The 17107-nt window shown below is 40.2% G+C and overlaps 1 protein-coding gene across 2 annotated transcripts in view; it reads left to right on the forward strand.

Annotated features, from left to right (window-relative positions):
* The window catches only part of RNF149 (ring finger protein 149), a 27305-nt gene continuing 10198 nt past the window's right edge, over positions 1 to 17107 (forward strand). Inside the window, exons 1-4 of one of the 2 annotated variants that reach the window (XM_059134473.1) lie at positions 5 to 591; positions 11290 to 11540; positions 12425 to 12493; positions 16492 to 16574. In XM_059134473.1, the coding sequence (XP_058990456.1) occupies positions 135 to 591; positions 11290 to 11540; positions 12425 to 12493; positions 16492 to 16574 (860 nt within the window). In that variant the 5' untranslated portion in view covers positions 5 to 134. Of the gene's footprint in view, positions 592 to 11289; positions 11541 to 12424; positions 12494 to 16491; positions 16575 to 17107 lie in introns of both variants that reach the window. The other variant, XM_059134474.1, reaches the window with a different exon arrangement.

Here is a 17107-nt window from a genome sequence, read left to right on the forward strand (position 1 = left end):
CAGCCCCGCCCGCCGACCCGCCTGGCTCTTATCCCGCTCGGCGGCAAGCGCCTGGTTCTTAACTCCCTTCGGCGGCCTCGCACGCGCGCGGTTCCAGCCCCGGCCTCCTCCTCGTCTGGCCGGCGGGGGGGGCCATGGCGTGTCGGCGGCGACCCGAGGCTGGCGTCGGGGCCCGCGGCGCGCTGGCGCTGCTGGCGCTGGCTCTGAACGTGCCCGGGGCCAGGGGCCGGGCGCTCGAGTGGTACTCGGCCGTGGTGAGCACGGAGTACGTGGACCCGCACACGAACCGCACCGTGTGGAGCGTCTCGGAGAGCGGCCGCTTCGGCGACAGCTCGCCCAAGGAGGGCGCGCAGGGCCTGGTGGGCGTCCCGCGCGCGGCGGACCGCGACCCCGAGGGCTGCGCGCCAGACACTCGCTTCCTCGTGCCAGCGCCCGGCGGTCAGGGGGACGCGCCCTGGGTGGCCCTGGTGGCGCGTGGGGGCTGCACCTTCAAGGACAAGGTGCTGGTGGCGGCGCGGAGGAACGCCTCGGCCGTGGTCCTCTACAACGGGGAGGGCCACGGGAACCTCACCACGCCCATGTCCCACGCGGGTGAGCGGAGGCCGGGGGACGCGGGGAGGCGGCCGGGGGTGGGGGGGGCTCTGTAGCTTAGTCAAGGGCGGCAGCCCTCTCGACCTCGGCCTTGATTCCCAGGGGGACGCCGCGAAGGGGCTTGGGGCGCGACTCTGATGGCTTCTGGAGGTCAGGAACTGGGAGGGAAGCTCGATGGGCGCGCCGTGACACCCTCGGGGCTTTTTGGGGCCTTAGGCGGGCCTGATTAGATCTTCGCCTTGGGCCCTTCAGGTGCAGGGGGGGTGCCCTCTGGAGGCCCTTCAGGTGTAGGGGAGAACGAAAGAAATAAACACCCACCCGAAGAGGATTGTGGTGGAAATTCTCATGATTGCTCAATCTTGGGTCCCTTTCCATTCATCGTTTTCACAAAGTCAAGTGAGGTAGGAATTGAAGCTCGCTCCTAGCTCACTCCCAAGGTCTGGCAGTCCCTTCACCAATGTCAAGTGGTGGTTTGGTCGGGCTCTGGTTTCTCCACTTTCATAAAACGTGTGTGTATTCTGAACTTCTGAGTCAGAAAAGCTGGATTTAAGTGCGGATATGCTTTCTCACTTTCTACATGTAAGGTTGTAATAACCGGCCCTACTGCTAGCCCTCGAGTCTTGAGTTTAGATGAAATTTTCCAGGTTGTGTTCATTCAGGAAAAGGTCTTGCTCTTTGCCAGGAGACGCTTCCCACACACCTATTCTCCAGGGCAACAGGTTGCGTCTTCAAGCCCTGGTGACAATTTGAGAATCTAATTTTGCAAGATGTCCTCCTCAGAACTGAAATCCGAGTGCTATGGGACCTGAACCCAGCAGAGTGAACATTTTTCTGTTACGATTTTTAAGATCATGACTCATTCTGAATTTATTGTGATTAAAGTCTTTTTTAAACGTTGCTGCTGCTGCAAGTCAGACATCCTATTTCCTGTACTTTTGTTTTTCATTCTGCTTTGACTTCTCAAAAGCAAGTTCGAACTTAACTCTGGTGACAGAAAAGAGACTTTGGATTTGGTCTGTTTTAGCTGCGATGGGAATAGAAATCAGTTGAGAGGTGAGAAAATGGAGAATGTTAGAACAATTCTTTCAAGAATTGAGAGAATTCAGTTCTTTCAAGCACAGCTCAAGATGTGCTGAGAAGTGTGCAAAACTATGGGACAAGGGGGGGTTAGGGTGGATGATGGTAGGGCATATTGAAATTGGATGGTAGTGATGTGGTAGAGATCCAGCAGTGAGGAGAAGTAACCCCAAGAGTCCACTCTTAAGAAGGCCATGTCTAGGATACTTCGGAGGGGTTGGCCTTAGTAGAGGGAAATTCTCGGTTGCAACAGAAGGAAGTGGTTTTGGAAGAGGAAGTAGGAGCAGAGGCTCTAATCATGGGTCAGCCACCTTGCTTATGTTATTTGACATAACAATACAAATTGTCTTTGTACCCAAGCCGTGTTTCCATAAAACTACCATGAAAAGCCCTGTCAGATTTCAGAGACCATTCCTGATATATCCTATTGATGATGTTTTCCCAATTTTAGTAGTTATTTTTTTTTTTTTAAGATTTTATTTATTTATTTGACCAAAAGAGACAGAAAGAGCACAAGCAGGCTGAGAGAGAGGGAGAAGCAGAATCTCTGAAGAGCAGGGAGCCCAATGCAGGGTTAATGCCCAGCACCCTGCGACCGTGATCCGAGCTGGAAGCAGATGCTTAACTGATCAAGCCACCCAGGTGCCCCCAATTTTAGTAGTTCTGTCAAAGAAAAGAGGTTAGTGTGTCAGGATTGTCTGAGTCTGGGTCCTTGCAGTCTCTTCTGAGTCTACAACATCTTCATTTGGACCTTTTCTTTTGAATGGCTGGCGCAGGGACTACAATTTCCTAAATCTGTTTACTGCATTTTTTGATAATGATGTTAGCATTTTTCCAGGGTACTAGCACTTGCTCTAATCATGGGTCAGCCACCTTGCTTATGTTATTTGACATAATTTAGCCAGGCCCCAAAAAACACCTCGTTGATGTTTATTTTAAATCCTCGTGAGTTTCTCTTCTGTTATCAACGTCCATTCTAGTCTTTTTACCCTGAGAATCATTCTGTTTGAGAAAAGAGATAAAAGTAACAGCTTTAGCAATTTTTTTTTAATGTGTGGAAGTTCCCCAGTGTGTAGGGAGTGTGCTCAATGCTCTTCATGCAGTGGTTCCCTTAATCCTGACAGCCTTTTAACACAGGTGCTTTAACCCCATTCTTTGGATGAGGAAACTGGTCCATGGTAAGGGGAGGGGGGAGAGTATGCATTGCCAGATCATTCTTTGTTGTGGGAGGGGCTGGCTGTTCTGTGCATTAATGGGATGTTTAGCATCCCTGGTCTCTGCCTACTAGATTGCAACAGTACTTACCCAATTGTGACAACCAAAAATGTGTCCAGATAATCCCGGGGGGGGGGGGGCGGTTACTGATGACAGAGTCATCCAATGTTTTGAACCACTGACTTAAAGGGAGATTAATTTGGTAGCATTGTGACCAGCAGTTTAAACAGAGAAAAACCTGCAGAGACGCTAGTCCATTGGGCTGATCCACGGAGAAATAAAATTGACTCTTGAACAACACAAGGCTTAGAGGTACCAACCCCCTGTGCAGTGGAAAAGATTTTCTGTATAACTTTTGACTCCCCCAAAACTTAACCACTGATAGCCTCCTGTTGACTGGGCATTTTACCAATAACATAAACAGTAAACACGTTTTATATGTTATTATGTATTGCACATAATAATATAAGTTAGAGAGAAGGAAATATAATATAAGCTAGATTCTTATAAGCTAGAGAGAAGGAAATGTTATATTAAAATCAAAGAGAAAATACATTTACTATACTGTACTGTATTGGGGGGAAAAATCCTTGCATAATTTAACCCACACATTTCAAACCTGTGTTGTTCAAGGGTCAACTGTATAAGGGCCAATACTGTAGCAGTGACTATAGGAATGGAAAGGTATGACCTTCACAGAACTTGGCCCAACTGGGAAAAAAGGTACAGATGTATCATGACTTTTTGACAATGAAATAGCATTAAGAATTGGAATGAATTAAGTCAGAAGACAAACTGGCTTTGACATACTTGAATTTGAAATGTTACATAGAACCTTGAATGTAGCTCAAGTTAGGTTTCTTGGATTTTGTCAGAATGTGGCTGGCGGCAGGAAAGACCACAGATTTCAGTGGTTTTGATGTTCCTGTGTAGCACTCGTGTTCTGCAAAACAGATAAGAGATGGCTGCTTGTAAAATTGAATCATGAGTCTTTTCCCAAATCTCAGGGAGAATTTCTGCAGTTTTTCTTAAGCCTGTTGCTTGGCTGTACTAAATCCAGTACAAGATACTTTGGGTATAAATCAGTGTTTTATTGTGTTTCTAAAAATCATGATTTTAAGATAATCTGTGAGAACAACTATAAGGACTGTTAATTAATCTTAGTTAATTCTCTTTACTTTAGCAGACAGAATAATGAGTAGCCACTTTGGGCTAAGTATTGTGCTTGCTCAGGTATAGAAGTACATGACACATGCCTGCCTTTGAGGAGTTTGTGACCTGGTGGGAGTGATAAACAACTTTCCAGACAATATGGTTTGAATATTGATGGAATTAACACACATGGTTGCTTAGGAAGCATAAAGGAAGGGCATCTAAAACACATACCGCAGGGATGACTAGAAGTTAGTTTGACTAAGATGAGTAAAAATTGATACAAGTCAAATCATTAAAACAAAAGTTCTTAGGGATCCCTGGGTGGCTCAGTTGGTTAAATGTCTGCCTTCAGCTCAGGTCATGATCCGAGTTCTGGGATAGAGTCCCTGCTCCTGAGCAGGGAGCCTGCTTCTCCCTCTGCCCTGCCACTCCCTCGCTTGTGTGCACTCTCTGTCTCTGACAAATAAATAAAATCTTTTTAAAAAAAGAAAGGAAAAGAAACTTGAAAAAAATAAAAGTTTTTTAGAGCCTTGGCCTTACTTAGTTTGATTATTGTTGGTTAACAAATAGGATGATCCTTTAGCTGAAATCTTGGCATGTCCTTTTAAGCATAGATTCATTCATTCACTCTGTGTATGTTAACTTCATTCATTCTGTTAATAGCTGTTTACTGAGTGCCAACTACTGGCAAGGCTTAGAGCTATGTTTGAAGAAGGAGCCAGAGTTGGGTGGAGGAAAATGACAAAAATGTAGAAGTCCCTAGTGTTATAGAAGATGTGCATTTTGCATTTGCAGGGCATGATAAATAGTTTATGAATAATAAATTTTTGACGTGTATTAACATGATGATGATGTGCTGTACTCAAAACGATCTAAAAATGTGGATTTTAATTATGTATTTTGGTGCTGTAGGAAAACAGAAATGGCACCTCACAACCACACGTAGAAGGTGGGTTTAACTAAGATGGCTCCCAGAAAGATCGAGTTTTGAAGGATATGTTGGTGGAGAGGGTGTGTCTGAGTGTGAAAGGGGGGGGGGTTGGTCTATAGGCATTCTTGGTGGTGGGAATAGCATTGCAAGAGACTGAAGCCCTGAGATAAAGTAATGCATTTAGGAACCCTGCAAAGAGTTGTATATTCAACAAATACAAAATATTTTTGAGCAAGTCAAATTATCCAAAACATAATTTAAATTTCCAAGAAAAGAATTAAACATTTGTTTTTTGTGCCCTCCCAACACTCCCTAGTCAACCATAAAAACATTTCTGTTTCGCATAATAGCTTCAGATCTCAGAGACATTTGCATTCATATTGGGTGTACCATTTCTATTAATATTCTCTGTATTGGGGCATTTCAACTAGAATACAGCCAATTTTTCAGATAGATTCATGCATACAGAAACTCTTCTATGGGTCACCACTGCATGATACTTGGCTACAAAAACTAAGAAATAAGAACAGGTAGTACTTGTCTAGTGAGGGAGAGAAACCTATAAAGAAATTCTAGTAGGTGTTTTATACACCTACTAGAGCTGTATCTAAAAGGAACTGATGCATTGCAGGCACAAAGGGGTGGGTGGTGCTGAGAAGCCCTGTGTTGGGTTTGTGCTGAATCTTGAAGATTTGACCACAGTTTTTCCAGGTTTGGGGGCAGAAGGTGGAGAGGGCATGGAATTTATGAGAAAGAAAGAAAACCCGAAATTTAATGGGATTCTTTTGCCGGGACTCTTAACATGTATTTCTTGCTGCCTGAATTAGTTTTCTAGAGCAGAAATCTAATCCACCACTTTAAATATTTCAGTAGTTCCCACTCCCTTCAAAGAATGCTGAAATCTAAATAGTTTCCTTTGGGAGGAGAGAAATGGTACACTAGACTTACATGTAACCTCTAGAATTTTGAACCTATTGACCAAGACAGGATTTCTTACTTCTTTGTTTTTGAGCAAGTGGGAAGAGAAACACTGACATCTGAAAGGAAACAGAAATATATGCAGTTTTATTTCTGGCACGGAAGAGTTTTATATTATAGACAGTTTGGCTTGCTAAAGAGTACTATATTTGTTATTTATTATTTGACGAGTAGGTTTATGACCCTGTACTCTGTACACAGACATTGTGCTAAGTAAGACAAAAATAAACTGCCTTCGAGTTTTCCTGTCTAATGGTGAGAGGTATAGATTCTTTGGGGGAGGGAGAGGGATTGCACAAGATGACCATTTTTACAGAAGCATGACTGGTAACAGTGTTAAGGACTAGGGAAGAAAAGTCCTAAGAACTTTTTCTCCTCTCCCAAGTCTTTGCATATCTGTATGTCCTTTGAAGAAACTCAGCTGTGTAGTTGGGAAATAAGCTGTGATTTGCTCTCATGTGTACCTGAGGTTCTACAGGATTGGCCGGGGGAGGTGGCAATGCATGATGAAATAAGGGCAGGGCCAGGTGAGGTGCCTGTACTTGGTATCCCTTCCAGTCATGCACATGGTGACCCCAAGCTAGTGCATTTTTACTCAGCTGCCGTATCTCCAGTTCATCCTTAAAAGATGTTCTAGAATATCAGTGAGTCTTCATCCTGCATTTTATTAATTTAAAGAAGTTAAAGAAGCAATCTTGCTGCTGTAATTAGTATAGCAAATGGTTTAGCTGTCATCCTAGACACAGTATTTTTTTTTTATGATTTCTTTTAAATCAGTGAACTGTTTTAGTTTCCTAGGTGAAAAATTTCAAGTTAATATTGCAAGTGTTTTCAGTTCAGTGGATCCCGCTGACAATCACTGTGTCAGTTGCCCCTTCCTTTGAAAATTTTGGTGTTCAAGAACCTCTCTAGTCTCAATTCTCTTCCACCTCTCATTTATTCATTCATTTATTCAACAAATATTTATGGAACACTTCAGGTTCTAGGTAAGGCACTGGGGATAAAGAGATAAACAAGATACCTTTACATATACAGTAGTCCCCCCCCTTATCATGGTTTCAGTTACCCAAGGTCAGTCTCGGTCAGGAAGTAGACCTTTCTTCCGACTTAAGAGTCAGAAGGTTAGTAGTAACCTAACGTTAGGTCATAATGTCTACGTCATTCACCTCAATTCATCTGATCACATGGGCATTTTATCATCTCACATTGTCACAAGAAGGGTGAGTATAGTACAAAGTATTTTGAGAGACCACATTCATGACTCTTTTTGCAGCATGTTGTACAATTGCCCTACTTTATTATTAGTTGTTAATCTCTTATTGTACCTAATTTATAAGTTAAATTTTATCATAGGTATGTATAGGAAAAAACAGCATATATATAGCATCCGTTGCTATTTGCAATTTCAGGCAGTTCCTGGAGGTCTTGGGATGTATCCTTTGTGATAAGGGGGACAACTGTATTTTAGTCACTAACCAGATTGGACCTCACTATCCCAAATATGTCTTTATGATGATTTCACAGCCTAAAAAGCCTCCCTTTGTTTGCTTGGTAAACTTTTCCTGTCCTTCAACATGTAGCTCAAGTGTGCTTCCTAGGGAAAGCATTCTCTCCACCTAAGACAAAATTATCACTTCATTTCTGCAGCACTTTGTATTCCACTTTCTTAGTAAATAAGAAATAGTCCAAAATAGAAAAATTCTCATTCTCATTATATAGCTGAAGAAATACTCTCAGAGGGTAGTTTCTCCAGACTCAGACAGTGGATGACAGATCTGGACCGAGTCTGTGTGGTTCTGAAGATTGGGTCCCACATTAGGAGGCAGGACAGAGATAATGCATGGGTACTGGGTTTTCAGCCCCTAGAACTGGGTATATGACATTCAGCAGCTTTCCCAATTTCTGAGCCCTCATTTGTAAAATGGTAATTTGGCTTCTCTGCTTCAAGTGAGATGTAAATGTGAAAGTGCTCCGAAGTTGGTTTTCCCCGTTTAACACAAAGAACATTATGTCAGTACCGAAGTTTTATGTAGCTGTGACTGTGGCATGGAAACATTTATTTTCTGCGTATAACTTTTTAACTGAGACCAACACATGGGGTTCATTAAACCGTTCTTTCTACTTGAGTATGTGCTTGAAGTTTTCCACAAAAAGAGATTTATGAGAAAAGGCTTTCAGCTTATAAAGTGGCATGTAATTGTAAGTGGTATAATTATCCTAATAATTGTTTCTGTGCTTGTGTTTCTCAGCTTCTAGATGTTTGTTTTCCTGAAGGCAGGAAATGCCTTCCTCCTTATAGTGTCTCTCCAGTTGATGACATGGCAGACTGCGTGAGTAGGGAGACAAGTACAGTTTTTGCTAAGTGACACAAAGGACTGGCTTCCAGGCAGGAGCCACCTTAGAAGGGTGCCCTTCTGGTGTTTCAGTAACTAAATCCTGATGGCAGGGGGCCACAGTGGATTTGCTGCAGGTTAATGTTTCTCTCTGCAATAAAATTGTTAAAACACAGTTTTGAAGTGATGCCAGGGAACATTCTTTATGTGTATTTTATTTTTATTTATTATTTTTTAAAGATTTTATTTATTTGAGAGAGAACACAGCAGCAGGTAGAGGGAGAGGGAGAAGCGGGGGCTCCCTGCTCAGTGATGAGCCTGACGTGGGCCTTGATCCCAGGACCCCAGGATCATAACCTGAGCTGAAGACAGGCGCTTAACCGACTGAGCCACCCAGGCACCCCTTTATGTGTATTTTTAAAATTAGTTTTTGAGTAGATAATATGTGCACATCGTACAGAATTTTTATTGTGTCCAGCTCCTCTCCCCAGATGCAGTCAGGGTCCCTAGGCTCTGGGTCGCCTTTCAGAGGCAGTCCAAATTGATGTGACATGCAGATCTTTCATCCACATAGTTTGACATGTTGCGCTTTCCCCTCAGTAGTCTTGCCTACTGTTCATTCTAATGGAGTCGCTGCCTCAATCTGTGTACACATACTATAGTGTATGTAACCCTTTTCCTATTGATGGATGTTTAGATTGTGATGGCAAAAACTTAGAGAAGATAAATTTGACAACAGATATCTTTACAGATAGCTCCTGTATACACATGCAAGTGTATTTGTGCATAAGTTCTTGGACATGGAATTGCTGTGCATTAAATTTCTTGGGAAAAATAAATAAAATTTTTTTGATAGCCATTGCCCTCCATGCAAGACTGTAATACTAAACTCCCCCTGCAGTGGGCAAGAATGCAGATTTGTGCTCATTCTTGCCATTATGGAGGATCAAAACTATTTGACCTTTGCCAGTCATATAGGTACAGATGGTCCCTGACTTATTGTGGTTTGACTTGGAATTTTTTGACTTTATGGTGGTACAAAAGCAGTACACATTTAGTGGAAACCATACTTCAAATTTTGAATTTGGATCCTTTCCAGAGCTCGTGATATGTCCTACAGGACTCTCTCATGATGCTGGGTTGTAGCGGCAGCCCCAGTTCCCAATCTGCGACATGATCACAAAGGTCAACAACCATTCTCTACCCAGATCACCATTTAATTTTTTTACTTTTGGTACTATATTCAGAAAATTACTTGAGCTAGCACTTTCCTGTAGGCATGGTATTAGAGGATTTTGCCCAACAGTAGACTTGCAAGTGTTCTGAGCATTTTAAGGTAGGCTAGGTTAAGCTGTGATGTTCAATATTAAGTGCATTTTCTACTTAGGATATTTTCAACTTAGGATAGGTTTTCAGGATGCAATGCACATAAGTTGAAGATCTTTTTAATGTTTTCATTTGTACCATGACTTTTCATGAGTTTAAAATCTATTTGTTGGGGAATGACCACAGAGGTGTACAGGTTTTCTTTTTGGGGCAATGAAAATGTTAATTGAATTAGATTGTGGTGATGGTCACAGAACCTTTATGAGTATACTAAAAAATGGTGAATTGTATACTTTAAAAGGGTGAGTTTTATGCCATGTGAATTCTTATCTAACTAAAGCTGATACGTAAAAAAAGACTTTTTGTCTTTTCTGGAAACTGATTTCATTTCCTTTGTTTTTCTGTTGCTCTTTCTCTTACAGGAAATTGTTTTCTCTATTTGTTATATTAATGTGTTCGCCACCCCCACTTTGGCCATTTGCTTTTTTGCTCTTGATTCCTTGATTTTGCTCTTTCAGTCATGTGGAAATTTTTCATTTTTTAATTTCCTCTCTTTTATATATTTAAATCTTTGATTTACTTGGAACTTATTTTGCCATTAATTGTGAGAAAGAGATACAGCTTTTTTATTTTCCCTCAGATAAGACCCAATTATCCCCATACTATTTTTAAAAAATTATCCTGTATCCCATTGATTTAAGATTACAGTTTTATCATATACTAAGATTTTTTTTGTATTTGGGTCTAATTTCTGGACTTCGATTCTACCCCTTTTTTCTGGTTGTCTTCCTTAGCTACTACCACACTGTTTTAATTTCTTTAATTGTAAAGGTTAGTTCAGGTTTTACTTTTAAAAAGTTTTCCTGATCATTTGTGATTATTTTTCCCCTAGTGAACTTCAGAAACAGCATTTTTAAAGTTTAAAGAATTCAATTGATAATTTATGGTTATTATATTTATAGATAGATTTGTATAAACTGTTTTACCCCTTTCCTAATTTTTTTATATTATGTCTGCTCATTCCTTCAGACTAGTGTTAAATAATAGTGATCATAGAAGAAATTCTCAGATTGCCTCCCTCTGATTAATAAGCATACTTTAGGTATTATGAGGTTTTTTTTAAGATTTTATTTATTTGAGAGAGAGAGAACGTGGGAGGGAGAAGCAGACTTCCCGCTGAGTGGGGAGCCTCATGCTGGGCTTGATCCCGGGACCCCAGGATCATGACCTGGGTGGCAGATGCCACCCAGGCGTCCCTAGGTATTATGTATTAATATTCATAAGTGAAATTAGTCTGGTTCTTTGGTTTATTCCCATGTTTAGCTTTATTTTCTAGAAATAATTTTTTAAACTTCTTTTTTAACTTTATAATCTACTGTGGAATAATTTTAGTACCATCAGTGTTCAAGTTTTGATGGTAGAATTCACCGTGGAATTGAGTGGGGCTCTTACCCTTGCGGGGGGAATAGTTATTAGAGAACTGTTATTTTTCTAATACAGTCAGTCTGTTTTCTGTTTTGGGGCCAGTTTTGGTAACTTATGTTTTTCTTGAAAATTAAATATTTTTTGTAAGTTTTTAGATATTACATATAGACAAGCTGTACTATTCTCGTATTTTTCTCTTACTTTCTCTGTATCTCATTTTTGTTCTTCATATTGACTTTTTTTTGTTCTTCCCCACAGGAACTGGAAATATAGTGGTCATTATGGTGAGCTACCCAAAAGGAAGAGAAATTTTGGATCTGGTGCAGAAAGGCATTGCAGTGAAAATGACCATAGGGGTTGGCACCCGTCATGTACAGGAGTTCATCAGTGGTCAGTCTGTGGTATTTGTGGCCATCGCCTTCATCACCATGATGATTATCTCATTAGCCTGGCTGATATTTTACTATATACAGCGTTTCCTATATACTGGCTCACAGTTTGGAAGTCAGGTAATTATGGGTAATTCTTTTTAACTTTGCTTTTTAAAAGATAGTTCATAAATATTTCTTAAATATTCCCTGCAACTATATTAGAGTTTTGTGGGGTTTTGGGGTTTTGGGTTTTCACTCGTACTATTTAATTAATATAACTTTTTAAAAATAATTTTTAATTAGACTGTATTAAATTTTCTGTTCTGTGGGAAATATCTTTAAATGGGGTCATTTTTGCATGTTTTGTTCCTCTGAATACCCTCTTTCTCTTTTTCAGATATAAAGGAATAATAAATAGGCCTGAGGTAGAGTAGATGTGGTTCTGTGTTTAAAACAAGGAGAACCCTGGGCCTAAAGATGGGAGGGGCTTCCTGGCTTCTGCTGTGGGGCAACTTTTGAAGCCATTTATCTGCAGAGAGATAGTGTCTCTGTCACAGCAAAGAAGAGGGCACTTGAAGAGACAGAGGCTTCCACAGATAGGCCTTTGAATTTCACACTTACCTATTGTCTTGAAAAGCCACTCTTTTTGGCTTTGTAGGTAGTCCTTTCTGGTCATCTTGTACATGCTGACTTGGTGAAAACTTCTTTTTTAGGGACAGATATTAGTAGATGAATCAGTGGGACCCCTCTTCCCATCCTCAGCTTCCTACTCTATTGCCAATGTTTACACATAGGCATTGGTTTCTTCTTCAGGCATGGAATTGAAAATAAATAGTCTTGATCAAACAGCTCTTAAGTTATATGTGGCTGTTTTATACATTAAGATGTAAATGGTAATTTTTGTTTTTTTCATTATAGTCAATTTAACTTTTTTTTTTAAGATTTTTTTCTGTAAGCTTAGGTGAATTTTTTAAAATAATGACTTAAAATTTTTAGTGATAATAATATTTTTCCTATCTAAGAGCCATAGGAAAGAAGCTAAGAAAATCATTGGCCAGCTTCCACTTCATACTGTAAAGCATGGAGAAAAGGTAACATTTTCATGGGGTTTTTTGTTTCTTTTAGAATAAAGTATGTATCTGTTTATATGTCTAACTAAAACTTTCCAGTCTATTAAATGCACATTGAACATGTGGGGTTTTGACTAGTTTGAGTTAGTACTAACTTGCATACTTGTATTCAGTGTAGAGAAGAGTTGACAGAAGTACTCAGTTGCACATGTGAAGAGCCACCTAAACTCCTTGGCACCAGAGAAGGTAGCCACTAGTTGTATACAGTTATTTTACTTTAAATGGATAAAATTGACCTTAAAATTCATTCCTGAGTCACACTAGCTACATTCCAAATGCTCAAAGGGCTTGGCTGGCTGCTGCCATACTGGATAGGACTGACATGTCCCTCACTTAAGAAGGTTCTACCTGTTGGTCAGACCAAGGTGACTCTAAGGAAGGTAAAGAACTTCCAAGTTCCCTTGGACCATAGACCTTTGATACTTTAAATTCATTTTTGTTAAATTTGAGGCTATAGGCTATAAGTCCATTCTCTCTGGTTCCCTTAAATACAGGGGGGGAAAATACTGGGATTTATAGAGAAGGGGAGGGAAGATGTACTTAAAACTACTTTTGGGAAAAACGAAACATTTTGACATGGCCCACCTGGGACATAAAAGGTCAGAATCATACCAGAGTTTTAAAGCATTTTGGGAATGGGACATATCCTAAATCCAGAACCTCAGAATCTTAGAGGATCGATTCTTTAAGAGGAAAACAGTTGCTAATGCAGTAATAGTACTTTTTAAAAATGGTCTGTCTTCTTTGTCTTGAGATGTTGATAAGTGAGTTGACTTGTTAGGTATAGGTTCGTTCTGTTATTTTGATTTTTACTTCTTTTCACCAAATTGTTGAGACTTCATCTATTCCACCCTCCACTCCCCATTCAAAAACGAGAATAACTGCACTTATTTTATGTATCCCTTCTTTGGACCAACTTGAAAGCAGAAATAATACTCATTAAATTATAGATCTTTGATTTTTTAAAAAACTTTGGATTTTGATATTAATCATTTTAATATTTTAAGATACTCTTAAATTATATTCTTCAAGTGTACTTTAAGATGCTCTTTTAAGTATCTTAGATACTTAAAAGTTTAAGATACTCTTTTTAAGATACTCTTAGAATTATATTGTTGGTTTCCATTCTTTCCCTAATGCCTTATATAGAAAAAACAGTTGAATTTTTTTTTTTTAAGATGTTATTTATTTGACAGGGATCACAAGTAGGTGAGAGAGAGAGAGGCAGGCAGAGAGAGAGAGAGAGAAGGAAGCATGCTCCCCACTGAGCAGAGAGTCTGATGTGAGGCTCTATCCCAGGACCCTGGGATCACGACCTGAGCTGAAGGCAGAGGCTTAACCCACTGAGCCACCCAGGTGCCCCATCAGTTGAATTTTAACAGTTTGTGCAGGATACTGGTTTCTTCCCATACAGATGTAGTGAACAAAAAAGTGAAACAAAACAAAGTTTCTCATGTTACGGCTTGAGATTAGCACTTGAGGTACAGACCTCTGAGGGTCATTGGAGAGAGAGTCTCCACTGAATGCCTGTGACAAACTCTGCATGTATGGCACATAGCCAGTCACTTGATGTAAGCATGTAATTTTATGTTCCCCTTAGAATATGTCTTCTGTTCCATAGCAGGAAATCTCAGTCTATAAATATGAATAGAGATTTATATGTATAATATACTGAATTAAGTCTTTGAGAACACAAGTAAATTGATAGTATCCTCTTCATGTTCAGAGCGTTTGCTTTTTTTAGGATTTTTTAAAGATTTATTCATTTGAGGGGCGCCTGAATGGCTCAGTCGTTAAGTGTCTGCCTTAGGCTCAAGTCATGATCCCAGGGTCCTAGGATTGAGCTTCGCACTGGGCTCCCTGCTTGGCCGGGAGCCTGCTTCTTCCTTTCCCACTCCCGCTGCTTGTGTTCCCTCTCTCACTATATCTCTCTCTCTGTCAAATAAATAAATAAATAAAATCTTAAAAAAAAAAATTATTCATCTGAGGGAGAGTGAGGGCACAAGCAGGGGGAGAGTTAGAGGCAGAGGAGAAGCAGACTCCTCACTGAGCAGGGAGCCAGACATGGGGCTCAATCCTAGGACCCCAGGATCATGGCCTGAGCTGAAAGCAGGCGCTTCACCAACTGAGCCTCCCAGGAGCCCCCAGAGTATTTCTTTTTACAGAACATTTTTGAAACTGTGATTCTACTGTTTTTGAAAATTGTCAAAATAATGGTTTAAAAAAAAGATCCCTAAATGGTCTGTGAGATACATATGTGGATTTTTCTTATCTTTTCTTTTTTTTTAAGTTTTATTTAAGTATTCTCTGCACCCCATATGGGGCTCAGACTTATAACTCTGAGTGCAAGAGTCCCATGCTCCTTTGACCAATGCTAGCCAGGTTCCAACACATGGATTTTCTGATTATTTTGATTAAGTCTGTACAGAAAAATGTTGTTTTCTTAAATCTACATCTTGTGCAGTTCTAGAGAGGTGTTTGGTTTCTAGTTTTTCTTTTCTTATGGACTCATTCACTATAATGTATACACTTACAGACCATTAGGGACTTTAAAAATTATTTCATCAATTTTGTATGGCATACGATAAGAGATAATATTTACTTTAGCGGCAACATACAATTTTAAGTGTTACAGAACTTTAATATAGTCTCTGATAATAGTAATCAGTTTTTACTGCTTGCTTGCGAACAAGTAATGTACATGGCTCAGTGTATTTTTTAAAATAATTACATAAGGACAGGGTAGCTAACATTGGAGCTACATGCAGACATTGATTGGTAGTTCTTGAATCCATCCCAGAATCAAAGAGAGTCTCATTGACCTGTCTTGGGTTAGATGACCCTCTGGCTGTGCCTGCTTTGATGGGATGAGGCCAGGTGGATCAATGTGGGAGTTACCCAGGGAAATGGGGCAGGGCTGACACTACCAAAAGGGTCGATGACCCTGGGTGCTGGGTTACTCAGTCGGTTAAGTGGCTGCCTTTGGCTTGGGTCATGATCCTGGGGTCCTGGGATGAAGGCCCGCATCAGGTTCCCTGCTGATTGCTTCTCCCTCTTCTTCTGCTACTCCCCCTGCTTGTCCTCTCTTTCTGTCAAATAAATAAATACAGTCTTAAAAAAATAAATAAAGTTTTTAAAAAATGGTTGATGACCCATAGCTTCTTAGAAGTGGAGATTTTGTCACAACTTCCCCAGCAAGTTTTATTTCCTTTTACCTTTGTTAATTTGAAGGATGAAAAACAGTAATTTATTTTAATCTGTAATTCTTTTATTGCTAGTGAGGGGAATATTTTCAGATATTTAGCCATTTGTGTTTTCTCATTTGCAAGTTGTAACTATGTTCTTTAGCAAATTCTAGTGAAAGTGCTCCTGTTTTGTTTTTAATGATTCTAGAAACAAGTAGCTTATTGGATATTCTCTTTACAAGTTTTATATTTGAGGGCACCTGGGTGGCTCAGTGGGTTAAGTCTCTGCCTTTGGCTTAGGTCATGATCTCAGGGTCCTGGTATCGATCCCCGCATCGGGCTCTCTGCTCAGCAGGGAGCCTGCTTCCCCCTCTCTCTCTGCCTGCCCCTCTGCCTACTTGTGATCTCTGTCTGTCAAATAAATAAACAAATCTTAAAAAAAAAATGATGCATTACAAGTTTTATATTTGAAAAATAATTTTTATTACAGTAAAGTAAGTATTTGCATTTCTACAACCCTTAAAACATGAACACTACCCTAGTATCAAAACTGTTCATGTCTGATTAGGTACACAACGAAATTTTTTCCTTTTCAGCCAGATTCCTTAAATCTCTGGATAGTGGTAAAAAGTAAATACTGAGTAGAGATTGTGTTTAGCTTCTGGTTGTACCCTGGTATTATTAAGTTTGTCATTGTTTTACCCAGGATGCTGTGAGTTTTATCAAGACCATGTAGCAATGATACAGTGAACTCTTTTCTTTTCCTTTTTATAGGGAATTGATGTTGATGCTGAAAACTGTGCAGTGTGTATTGAAAATTTTAAAGTAAAGGATGTTATCAGAATTCTGCCATGCAAGTATGTTTTTTTTTTTTCTTTCCTGAGATGCTAAAAATTACTGGATAGATTTCTTTCTTTTTCTTTTTTTTTTTTTTAAAGATTTTATTTATTTAACAGACAGAGATCACAAGCAGGCAGAGAGGCAGGCAGAGAGAGAGGGAGAAGCAGGCTCCCCGCAGAGCAGAGAGTCCGACGTGGGGCTCAATCCCAGGACCCTGAGATCATGACCCGAGCTGAAGGCAGAGGCTTAACCCACTGAGCTACCCAGGCGCCCCCTGGATAGATTTCTGACAAAAGTGTTAATGTTTCTTTTATGATGTGATGCTGTCACATGATCTTGTGATCAGCTCCTCCTTTAGGAAGCAAGCTTCAAGCCTTCTAGGCTTCTGGATTATATTACTTTAGAATTTCTTAGCAGACCTCAGGCCCTAAGGCAGACCCATTATATATCTTTGCACAGATTGGCTTTTAGTCTTAAGCAAGATTTCATTAGAATCCTGAGCATTCTGTCATACATCTAGCCGTTCAAAACGTACATTATGTGGGAGCAG

The sequence above is a fragment of the Mustela lutreola genome, chromosome 9 (assembly GCF_030435805.1).
Source record: "Mustela lutreola isolate mMusLut2 chromosome 9, mMusLut2.pri, whole genome shotgun sequence".
Taxonomy (NCBI): Eukaryota; Metazoa; Chordata; class Mammalia; order Carnivora; family Mustelidae; genus Mustela; species Mustela lutreola.